This window comes from Acipenser ruthenus, chromosome 4, assembly GCF_902713425.1.
Source record: "Acipenser ruthenus chromosome 4, fAciRut3.2 maternal haplotype, whole genome shotgun sequence".
Classification (NCBI taxonomy): domain Eukaryota; kingdom Metazoa; phylum Chordata; class Actinopteri; order Acipenseriformes; family Acipenseridae; genus Acipenser; species Acipenser ruthenus.
In genome coordinates, this window is record NC_081192.1 from 63199157 (window position 1) to 63211549 (window position 12393).

The 12393-nt window shown below is 44.0% G+C and overlaps 1 protein-coding gene across 8 annotated transcripts in view; it reads left to right on the plus strand.

The window, feature by feature from the left end:
• LOC117400469 (solute carrier family 12 member 7-like) overlaps positions 1-12393 on the plus strand; it is a 118752-nt gene that overhangs the window by 85586 nt on the left and 20773 nt on the right. For all 8 annotated transcript variants that reach the window (XM_059022640.1, XM_059022641.1, XM_059022637.1 and 5 more), the window contains exons 12-14: positions 5965-6139; positions 7090-7208; positions 12243-12341. In XM_059022640.1, the coding sequence (XP_058878623.1) occupies positions 5965-6139; positions 7090-7208; positions 12243-12341 (393 nt within the window). The remainder of the gene's footprint in view (positions 1-5964; positions 6140-7089; positions 7209-12242; positions 12342-12393) is intronic.

Sequence of the window (12393 nt, forward strand, 5' to 3'; positions counted from 1 at the left end):
CCAGAGGGAGAGGAGCCATCGCTGCCGTCTCCAGCGCCAGAGGGAGAGGAGCCATCGCTGCCGTCTCCAGCATCAGAGGGAGAGGAGCCATCGCTACCGCCTCCAGCATCAGAGGGAGAGGAGCCATCGCTACCGTCTCCAGCATCAGAGGGAGAGGAGCCATCGCTACCGTCTCCAGCATCAGAGGGAGAGGAGCCATCGCTACCGTCTCCACCAGCAGAGGGAGAATGCCTGCTGGTTTCGCCTCCACAGCCTGGGGAGGAGCCCGAACGTCCTACGCCCGAGTGGGAGGAGCCCGAACGTCCTACGCCCGAGTGGGAGGAGCCCGAACGTCCTACGCCCGAGTGGGAGGAGCCCGAACGTCCTACGCCCGAGTGGGAGGAGCCCGAACGTCCTACGCCCGAGTGGGAGGAGCCCGAACGTCCTACGCCCAAAGGGGGGAGTCGGTGCGTCCACAGCCCAAGAGGGAGGAGTCGGTGCGTCCACAGCCCAAAGAGGGGGGAGTCGGTGCGTCCATAGCCCAAGAGGTGGAAGTCTGCGCTTCCACAGCCTTAGGACCCAAGCTGCAGTCCCAAGAGCCAGAAGGGGAGGAGTTACAGGCTCAACCCCCTGAATTTTTCTGGGGGGGAGAAGGGCAGGATGCTGGTGTTCCCCAGCAGCCTCTATTTATGCTGCTGAAGGGAGCACGGCACACGCCAGCCCAGCCGCCACAGCAGAGGGAGCCAGCACCGCCACAGCCTCCCTCTGAGTGGCCAGCATCCGCCCCATCGCCTCTGCCTCCACCACCACCAGGAGCAGAGCAGCAGGAGCTGCCTCTGTCTCCACCACCACCAGGAGCAGGGCAGCAGGAGCTGCTTCTGTCTCCACCATCACCAGGAGCAGAGCAGCAAGAGCTGCCTCTGCCTCCGCCACCTCCACCAGCAGAGGGTGAATGCCTGCTGGTTCCACATCCACCGTCGTAGGAGGACTGCTTGCCCCTCCCACCTCCACCAGCAGAGGGTGAATGCCTGCTGGTTCCGCCTCCACCGTCGTGGGAGGACTGCTTGCCCCTCCCACCTCCACCAGCAGAGGGTGAATGCCTGCTGGTTCTGCCTCAACCGTCGTGGGAGGACTGCTTGCCCCTCCCACCTCCACCAGCAGAGGATGAATACCTGCTGGTTCCGCCTCAGCCGCCGTGGGAGGACTGCTTGCCACTCCCAGCTCCACCAGCAGAGGGTAAATACCTGCTGGTTCCGTCTCAGCCGCTGTGGGAGGACTGCTTTCCCCTCCCACCATCGCCATTGCCTGGGGATGGCTGTTCTGCATCACCTGGGGCTGCCTTTTGTTCTCCACAGGACACAGGGTACGAGGGAGAAGTGGAGCTCCCGCTGCCGCCTCCATGGCCAGGGGCTCCCCTCCCGAGTTCGCCTCCCGAGGGTCCGCTGCGGCTGCCGTCGCCTTCCGAGGGTCCGCTGCGGCTGCCGTCGCCTTCCGAGGGTCCGCTGCGGCTGCCGTCGCCTTCCGAGGGTCCGCTGCTGCTGCCGTCGCCTTCCGGGGGTCCGCTGCTGCTGCCGTCGCCTTCCAAGGGTCCGCTGCTGCTGCCGTCGCCTTCCGAGGGTCCGCTGCTGCTGCCGTCGCCTGGGGTCGCCAGGGATCCTGCTTCGCCTGGGGTCGTCGAGGGTCCGGCTTTGCCTGGGGTCGCCAGGGATCCTGCTTCGCCTGGGGTCGTCGAGGGTCCGGCTTCACCTGGGGTCGCCAGGGATCCTGCTTCGCCTGGGGTCGCTACACGATGGCCGGAGCTCCATGAAAGGGAGCTGCCAGAAATGAAGGGGGGGAGGTCAGGAGACCAGCTCCCCCAGCCGCACTTTCGCGGCTGGAGATCATGTGGTCGGAGCCCCACGGAGGGGAATTGCCGGCCATGAAGAAGGGGGGAGAGGTCAGGAGACCAGCTCCCCCAGCCGCACTTTCGCGGCAGGATAGAGTGTGGCGGGAGCCCCGGAAGAGGGAGCTGCCGGCCACGAAGAATGGGGGGGTGCCAGAGATTCCACCATGGCCACCCCCCAGAAGTAACTTGCTTCCCCCTCTTCCGGGACTTTAAGACTGAGGGGGAGGTGGCCGTTGGGGCCATGTGTGCTGCGCACAAGGGGGGGCATGTGTGGCGGAGTGTCCCGCCCCTATTTATTATTATTTGTATTTTTGTTTGCGGCGCGGGTAAAAGCGCCGCGTCTTTTATTATTATTTAAAAACCCCGTGAGGATGCATGGCTGATCAGCTACTGATTACTTAAATAGCTGACAGTCATGCATCCTTACCAAACGCGTGCAGACTCTGGCCGGGGGATAATAAGATAATTACCAACTAGTTAATCCCTCGGCCAGAGTATATAAACCTGCAGCTCTCTGCACTTGATGTTGGGGTGTTGGAGTAGAGAGTACGGGGAGCGGAGAGAAGGTATAACATTTAAAAAAACAATTGCTAATACGTGCTGGATTATCCAGCACGGCACTTACTTGTTTGTTTATTTATTCGTTTGGCCCTCGTGCCCTTTTGTTTGTATTTTGTTTAAATCTCTTGTTTGTTTGTTATTAAATACGCTGAGTGCTTTTGCACTCAGTTTCACCCGCCCATCCACTGTTTGGAGTCAGTTACTTCCTGGTCCGTGACGTCATCCACCACACCACTGCGAGCCAGACTGTCACAGACGTAAATCTGAACAACGCACTTCAAGAGACTGCAGGAGGCAGGTCTCACTCTCAGTGAAAAATGAGAGTTTACCAAAGAGACTATTCTATTTGTCTCTTAGGAAGGAGATACTGGATAACATCCATGAAGGGCACCAGGGAATTACCAAGTGCAGAGAGCGTGCAAAGCAGTCTGTTTGGTGGCCGGGTGTCAGTCGACGGCTACAAGAGAGAGAGAGATAACCATCCAGAGCCAATGATTGCCTTACAACTTCCCAAAAGGCCATGGCAAAAAGTTGCCACAGACCTGTTTGAATGGAAGAACCACACCTATCTCTTAGTAGTGGACTACTATTCACGATATGTGGAAATAGCAAAACTGACCAATACATCCTCTCCAGACGTGATACAACATCTCGAATCCATTTTGGCGAGACATGGAATTCCAGAGGAAGTCATGGCTGATAATGGACCCCAGTACTCGGACGAAACTTTCTCCTTGTTTGCTAGGAAGTATGGCTTTAGGCACACAACAAGCAGCCCAAGATACCCTCAAAGCAATGGGGAAGCTGAGCGTGCAGTCAGAAAAATCAAAAACATGCTTTAAAAGGTGAAAGACCCCTATTAAACCCTGTTAACATATAGGTCAGCAACCCTGGAACAGGGATATAGCCCAGCAGAGCTTTTTATGTGCAGAAAAATAGATCTACACTACCAATGTCTTTAGCCCAATTGGAACCACAGTGGCTAAACCTTAAAGAATTCAGAGACAAAGATGAAAAAATCAAGAATCGACAGTGACTTTAATCATCGACATGGAGTAAAAGTGTTTCCAGAATTATCTATTGGAGACCATATCTGGATAAAGCAACCTCTATCAAAAGGGACTCTCATGGAACAAGAAGACACCCTATGTTCCTATGTGGTTGAAAAACACAAGGGAATGGTCTGGAGAAATCAACACCAGCTGCTTGCCCAATGAGACAGGAGCAGGCTGCTGAGAACTTCACAGAAATCTCACCAGAACAAGCTGCACCTCCTACATCTGAGGATACCAGTTTGTCAAGTGTTGAGTCTGCTGTGAGAACCAGAAGTGGTAGACTTTCAGTCCCACCAAAGAGACTGAACATGAAAAAAGAAAGAAAAGAGAGATTGAACTAGAAATGGAAAAAATAAATAGAAAATTGTATAACAAACCATTAATGTTCATGTTAATAAAGCCAGGTTGTTTAGTTTATACTCCGATTCCTGTCCTCTTTAATAATTGCACATCAACCAGTCTGTGGAATTGGAGGCTTTCTATCCACCTCCTTTGCAGTCTGACAGAGAGCGACAGCTCCATACACTGCCCAGTTTGAGCACTGGCATACTATGTTGACAGAAAATTCAAGGCAGTCTGAACAGTTTTTGTCTGCTATGGGGCAAAGTCCCATGGTCAAGCCCTGGTCACGGACTGCCTATGAGCTGGCCTCCTTGCCCCCTCCAGAAAAGCTCATTGCCCATTCCACCAGGGGCATGGCAACTTAGTTGGCTTTATTCCAGGGTTCATCTGTCAAGGACTATCATTTCTCCCTAACCTCTTCTCACCCCCTCCACTCCTCCACCTCCAGCAGACTAGCTGTACCCCCCTCCGGTCCCCTGCCTCCACAGCTCGCTCCTTCTCCTCTCTTGCCCCCTCAGTGGTGGAACGACCTACCCACGGATATCAGGACTGCTCAGTCCCTGACCACCTTCCGACGCCTCCTCAAGACAAACCAGTTCAGACAGCATCTGTAAACATCACAACTCTCGATCATACTGGACTATATGGCACCCAATTGTACCATTACTTGCATCAACTTGTATTTGCGCTGAACTGCTCCATACCTTGCCACATTCAACTACTGCTCCTAACTATAACTGTATCTTTTATTTGATTTTACTCATATAAAAGATACAGTTATAGTTGGTAACCATATTCCTGTTTTTTGAATTTGCTCTTATTGGGAAATCATTATCATCCATTTATCGTACTTACTACATGTTCTTACTGGACTTGTACTCGTATAAAAAAATATTTACCATATGTTTTAACTGCTGTTAGTCAAACCTGCTCTTACTTCTACCTTCTTTATTTTTACCTTCTTTATTTTGCGCTTACTTAAATTTGATCTTTATTATACTTTCATAACTGCTCTTTTATTATTATTTATTTCTTAGCAGACGCCCTTATCCAGGGCGACTTACAATTGTTACAAGATATCACATTATTTTTTACATTCAATTACCCATTTATACAGTTGGGTTTTTACTGGAGCAATCTAGGTAAAGTACCTTGCTCAAGGGTACAGCAGCAGTGTCCCCTACCAAGGACTGAACCCACGACCCTCCAGTCAAGAGTCCAGAGCCCTAACCACTACTCCACACTGCTGCTCTTGTCTCTATTATGATATTTTATAATGTGATAACTTATAATGCGATACTTTGTGATATTTTGTAACAATGTAAGTGACCCTGGATAAGGGGTCTGCTAAGAAATAAATAATAACAATATTAATAATAATGCAGTGCTGTGGTCTACTCCCCATACCTTAACTAGGTTCTGCAGACTTAATGTCATGGATCCTCAAAACCCTGGTTTTGGAACTAGAGTGTTAAGGGCAGCTTCCCAGTTGACCCATACAACACAGACATAGAGGTGAAACTCTCCCTCAATTTTTTCACCCTAGCTACTTGTTACTGGGGTTCCGAATGGTAACTCACAGGGCAGCCTTTGGCTTAGCCATGTAGTATTCCAGATTGCAATCTTGCCCTTGCGATGGCGTTGGTACACTCACCCATTAGGTAATAGTTACATTTCATACTTGAAAGGGAACGTTAGGTTATTATCATAACCCTGGTTCCCTGAAATAGAAATATAACCATTAACCTTCAAGGTTGCTGCGTCCATGATTGTAGCAGGCTTGAAGGAAAAATGGTTCTGAGATCTGTGAGCGCCGTCCTTTTGATCCCTCCGAGGCGGGGCCACAACTGTGTCATAGGCTCAAAGAGCAGCTTTGGTATACAATTTTCAGGATTTGGGTCTTTAGAAGGTAATACCCATTCGGTAATGGTTACATTTCTATTTCAGGGAACCAGGGTTATGAGAATAACCTAACTTTCTTTTTTTTGTATTCCTCCTTGTGTCCTCCCTCTGGTAACCTGCAATTCCCACAGGGCTAATCCTCCCTTCTCTTTCTCTATTTAAACCAGCCTGACATATACCGTTTGGCACAACTTTAACATATAATACTATTGTTTTTTTTTTGTTTGTTTTTTCTGAAAGGTTTGGGGAGGCAGTGAGTGGGAATCTGGTGATTGGTATTTTATCATGGCCCTCCCCGTGGGTGATTGTCATTGGCTCTTTCTTCTCCACATGTGGAGCTGGTCTGCAGAGTCTTACAGGAGCACCTCGGCTGCTGCAGGCCATTGCAAGAGACGGAATAGTGCCTTTTCTACAAGTAAGAAAAAAGGGACTGGTTTTTTCTTTTTTCAATTTCAATCACTCAACCAATCTTTATTTTTTATATAGCGCATTTCGCGATGAACACCTCCAAGAGCATACCGATTTTTAAAAAATATGTATAGTAATAGTATACAAAACAATTTGGAGAAATAGTAATAAAGATAATATGATAAAATACCCCTTTAAATTACATACATCAAAATGATGTGTTTTTAATCTAACTTTTTAAAAAAAACATCTGGCAAAGGTACATTTATAAAAAACAAAGTACTATAAAATAAGATAATAAATTATCTTTTAAAATACATATGCTAAAATTAAAATGTGTTTTATTATTACTTTAAAAGCATCAAGAGACGGTGCCTCCCTTACAAATCGCGGCACATCATTTTACAACATAGAGACTCTAAAGCTGAACGCTCTGCCATCTGCCTTCTTTCTCTATATCCATGGAATACTGAGTAGACCTTCATCTTGTGATCTAAGAGAATGACTAGGGACGTGTGGGGTCAGCAGAAAGTTCTATTAGATATAGGAGAGCAAGGCCATTTAAAGCTTTAAGTTAGAAGCAGGACTTTAAAATCAGCTCTGAACTACAGGAATCCAATGTAAGGCTGCTAACACAGGGGTTATGTGTTCTTGCTTCTTTGTTCTTGTTAAAACTCTGGCAGTAGCATTTTTCACAAGCTTCAATCGAGATATATCACGACTTGAAATACCAGAGACAAGTTCATTTAAAAAATCAATCCTTGATGTTATAAAAACATGCAACAGTCTCTCGGCATGCGGCAGTGAAAGAGAGTCTTTGTTTGGCTGTATTTCTTAAATGAAAAAAAGACACTTTATTAACATTCCTAATGTGTGGCTCAAAAAAAGGAGCTGGATCAAAAATTCATTATAAATCTGCAAGAAGAATACTAACTATTTTCTGCTCCTTATATTTAGGTGTTTGGCCACGGTAAAGCAAACGGAGAACCAACCTGGGCTTTGCTGCTTACTGCAGGCATATGTGAAATAGGAATTCTGATAGCATCTCTTGACCTTGTAGCACCTATTCTCTCAATGTAAGTATACACTGTCTAAACAGTAAGTAAGAAATAACACAGATGAAGGTGTGGATTGTACTGATAACAGTTGCCAATACATTCTAGTGCATTTGAAAATGTTCCTAATTCAATTAAGCGCCAAAAAGATGGTGCATGTGCTATATACAATATATGAAGAACATTAAAGAAGTTATACTGTGGGTTGGGAAATAAGGTCAACATTATATATATATATATATATATATATATATATATATATATAATTGTGTGTGTGTGTGTGTGTGTGTATATATATATATATATATATTACAGTCAGCACTTGGATATCCATTACCCAGTTGCGTTTTACCGACCTTGTATTAAGAATAAAATCAAGCTCCATTTATATATATGTAACAAATTAATGCACTTACCTGTCACATGCAATTTACAACTCAGTCACCAGTTTTCTGATACAAAGCCCATCTCTTCAATGTTACAATGTACTTTTTTCATTTTGCTGTTGGGTCGTTAATGGGGAATTGTACATACTGCTACAGTACATACTGGATTTAAAAGTAGGTACTATATTACAGTCCATGTGTCCACATTCGTCTCTTTTGGCAAGTGATATTTTCAGAATCGTATCGTTCTGATTTAAAATACTTCTGTTGAAAATATATTGCTGTACCAACAAAACCAACTACAGTATATCTGAATAGAAGCCTACTTCTTTTAAAACACAGTTCTTTCAGATATGTATTTTTGACCATTGTATCTTTTTTGTGTTCCCTAAAAAAACGGACAAGGGTTGGAACAGGCCAACATGAGATGCGTCACACTCGTTTAACTATTAGTGAAGTCAAGATTTTATAGGATTGGATATGTGAGTGACTGTGTGTGTTTTTGTGTCTATATATATATATATATATATATATATATATATATATATATATATATATATATATATATATATATATATATATATATAATATTGGTGTGTGTGTATATATATGTCAATTCTCGTTAAAACAAACTCGAATTACATAAAAATGTGAACAAAACTAAACGCCCTAGTTCGAACCACTGAGTACAAAGGATATTAGGAAATGTATTTACTTGCATCCACATTTGTGCCTCTGTACTGTATTTTAGTGCTGTTTGGGGACTACAGATTCTATGATGCATTTCGAGTTGCCATAGTGCTCACACAAAAACGTGCACTATCCTTGCAGACAAAAGTGGAGGTGTTGAAAGTGGTGGATAATGCACCACTGTACAAGAGAAAGAAAGATGTTGCTACTACAGATTTCAACATTCTCACTTTGTCAACCATTCTAAAAAAAGGGATTCAATAATACAGGGATAATAATAAAACAGAAAACTGGATGCAAGTCATCAGTGTTTCTGATTTGCTCAATACCCTGATCTAGAGGACGCCTTGCTTTTGTGGTTTAGAAATGTTCACTCAATCAATCAATCTTTGTTTTATATAGCGCCTTACATAGTGGACCACCATCACAAAGCCCTTTACAAGATACAGTAAAAAAACAATGCATAATACATTAAATACAGGGAAAAACAAAGCATAATACATTTAATACAAGGCTAGGATGTGAAAATTCTAAAATATCGTGGATGTGTATGTCATATAGAATCATAAGAAAGGTACAGTGAAAGATCAGAATTAACATTGACATAACAGCTAATAACAGATATCAGGCTTAAAGAGCATGGAAACCAAAAGAGAACAAGTGGGTCTTGAGAGTTGATTTAAAGCGAGCGATGGTGGGAGCATCACGCACCAAAGCTGGGGAGAGAGTTCCAGAGAGTCAGAGCAATGAAGCTAAACGAGCGTTCTCCAAGTTTGGTGCACTTTTGTTTGGGGATAACAAGCAGGCCAGAGTCGGCGGATTTCAGCGTGCGGGCAGGGACATAGCGGGTCAGCAGGTTGAAGAGGTACTCAGGACCTGTGTGATGAAGGGCATTGTAGATGAGCAGGAGAATGGTAGCAGAATGGGACATGCAGGTTTCAAGTTCAGTTCATTTGCAATGTATACTTTTTAAAAGTTCACTTACAGCCGTATTGTCAATAAAACACACATTACTTTTAAATGTCTAATACTTTTCATTTGTTCTGGAATTGAAATTAAAATAACAGACAGTATGCATTCGGCTTTAAAGTGCGATTAATCTACATACATTTTTTTAATTGCACGATTAATCAAGAATTTTTTTTATCGTTTGACAGCCCTAATATATATGTGTGTATATATATATATATATATATATATATATATATATATATATACACTACCGGTCAAAAGTTTTAGAACACCTCCATTTTTCCAGTTTTTATTGAAATTTACGCAGTTTAATGTCTCAGTGTACTCTGAAATTAAAGCATAGAACAAATAAACAATTGGAGATAAAAAAGAAATCATGGAATTGTTTTGTTTAACAAAATTTAATCTAAATTTTTGACTCAAAGTAGCCACCTTTTGCAGATATAACAGCCGAACGCACTCATGGCATTCTTTCTACAATGGAAATCAAATACTGTTCGGAAAGTTCTTCCCAACACTGTTGCAGAAGTTCCCACAAATGTGTTGCGCTTGTAGGTTGCTTTGCTTTCACCCTTCTGTCCAGTTCATCCCAAACCAGCTCGATGGGGTTTAAGTCTGGAGACTCTGCTGGCCATTCCATGATTTGAAGCCTACCGTCTTGTTCTTTTCTTCTAAGGTAGTTCTGACATAGCCTGGAGGTATGTTTTGGGTCATTATCTTGCTGTAGGATGAACCCCTGACCAACTAGGCGTATACCAGAGGGTATTGCATGGCGCTGCAAAATGCTGTGGTAGCAGTTTTGGTTGAGGGTGCCACTCACTCTGCAAGCCGCCGACTCAGGATCCAGCAAAAGAGCCCCAGACCATCACACTTTCTCCTCCATGTTTGACAGTTGGTGTCACACACCGAGGAACCATCCTTTCGCCTACTCGACTCTCAGAAACTTGTCTTCTGATTCTGTTGTGGCTTTGGGTCTGCCAGACCTCTTCCTGTCAGAGTTTCCTCCAGTTTCCAAGTGCCTTTTGATCGTGTAGGCAACTGTACTCACTGACACCTTTCTTTGCAATTTCTCTAAAGGAAAGACCTACACTTTTAAGGGTTATAATGGTCTGTCTGTCTTCCTTTGTTAATTGCCTTTTTCTCGCCATTATGAGAGCAATATACTACTTCCTGCTGTACAATACAGTCCAAATAATGCTTAAGAGGGTGTAGTAACACAGTTTTTTAACCTCTGGCAGTTTACCGCTTACCTTTGTACCATTTCAGGTTATTCACTGGACTTGAACTGCTTAAATTTCAATAAAAACTGGAAACTGTTTTTGAACGGAGCGTGTTTTTGAAAGAGCTTGGACAGCACAGTTTTTGAAGGAACTCGGCAGGTAGGTTGGCCCAAACATCTTGGAGAACTAACCACAGTTCTTCTGTGGATTTAGGCAGCCACAGTTGCTTCTCTCTCTTCATGTAATCCCAGACAGACTCGATGTTGAGATCAGGGCTCTGTGGGGGCCATACCATCACTTCCAGGACTCCTTGTTCTTCTTTACATTGAAGATAGTTCTTAATGACTTTCGCTGTATGTTTGGGGTCGTTGTCATGCTGCAGAATAAATTTGGGGCCAATCAGATGCCTCCCTGATGGTATTGCATGATGGATAAGTATCTGCCTGTACTTCTCAGCATTGAGACCATTAATTCTGACCAAATCCCCAACTCCATTTGCAGAAATGCAGCCCCAAACTTGCAAAGAACCTCCACCATGCTTCACTGTTGCCTGCAGACACTCATTCGTGTACCGCTGTCCAGACCTTCGGCAAACAAACTGCCTTCTGCTACAGCCAAATATTTCAAATTTTGACTCATCAGTCCAGAGTACCTGCTGCCATTTTTCTGCACCCCAGTTCCTGTGTTTTCGTGCATAGTTGAGTCGCTTGGCCTTGTTTCCACGTCGGAGGTATGGCTTTTTGGCCGCAAGTCTTCCATGAAGGCCACTTCTGACCAGACTTCTCCGGACAGTAGATGGGTGTACCAGGGTCCCACTGTTTTCTGCCAATTCTGAGCTGATGGCACTGCTGGACATCTTCCGATTGCGAAGGGAAGTAAGCATGATGTGTCTTTCATCTGCTGCAGTAAGTTTCCTTGGCCGACCACTGCGTCTACGGTCCTCAACGTTGCCCGTTTCTTTGTGCTTCTTCAAAAGAGCTTGGACAGCACATCTGGAAACCCCTGTCTGCCTTGAAATGTCTGCCTGGGAGAGACCTTGCTGATGCAGTATAACTACCTTGTGTCTTGTTGCTGTGCTCAGTCTTGCCATGGTGTATGACTTTTGACAGTAAACTGTCTTCAGCAACCTCACCTTGTTAGCTGAGTTTGGCTGTTCCTCACCCAGTTTTATTCCTCCTACACAGCTGTTTCTGTTTCAGTTAATGATTGTGTTTCAACCTACATATTGAATTGATGATCATTAGCCATTTGGTATAATTGTTTAATCATACACCTGACTATATGCCTACAAAATCCCTGACTTTGTGCAAGTGTACCTAGAAGAATTGATGCTGTTTTGAAGGCAAAGGGTGGTCACACCAAATATGGATTTGATTTAGATTTTTCTTCTGTTCACTCACTTTGCATTTAGTTAATTGATAAATATAATCTATTAACATGTCTATTTTTGAAAGCATTCTTACTTTACAGCATTTGTTCACATCTGCCTAAAACTTTTGCACAGTATGTGTGTGTGTGTGTATGTATATGTATATATATATATATATATATATATATATATATATATATATATATATATATATATATATATATATATATATATTCAGCTGAAGAAGGGCTTTTGCCTGAAACGTCCTAAAAATTAAACTTTTTGCTTACATTTTTTAAAAACCTTTTCTCAGAATTGAAGGCATTATGTGTGTATGTATGTAATATGATTTAAATCACCAGATGAATCTGAGCGACTTATGGTCTTGACTCATAGGCATGCTCTATGTTTTTTCCAGGTTCTTCTTGATGTGCTACATGTTTGTAAACCTGGCTTGTGCTGTACAAACACTGCTTTGTACGCCTAACTGGAGACCCCGCTTCAAATTCTACCACTGGTGAGACAACAGGCTGTACATCTGTGTACTTCAGTGTTTTTAGTATAAAACA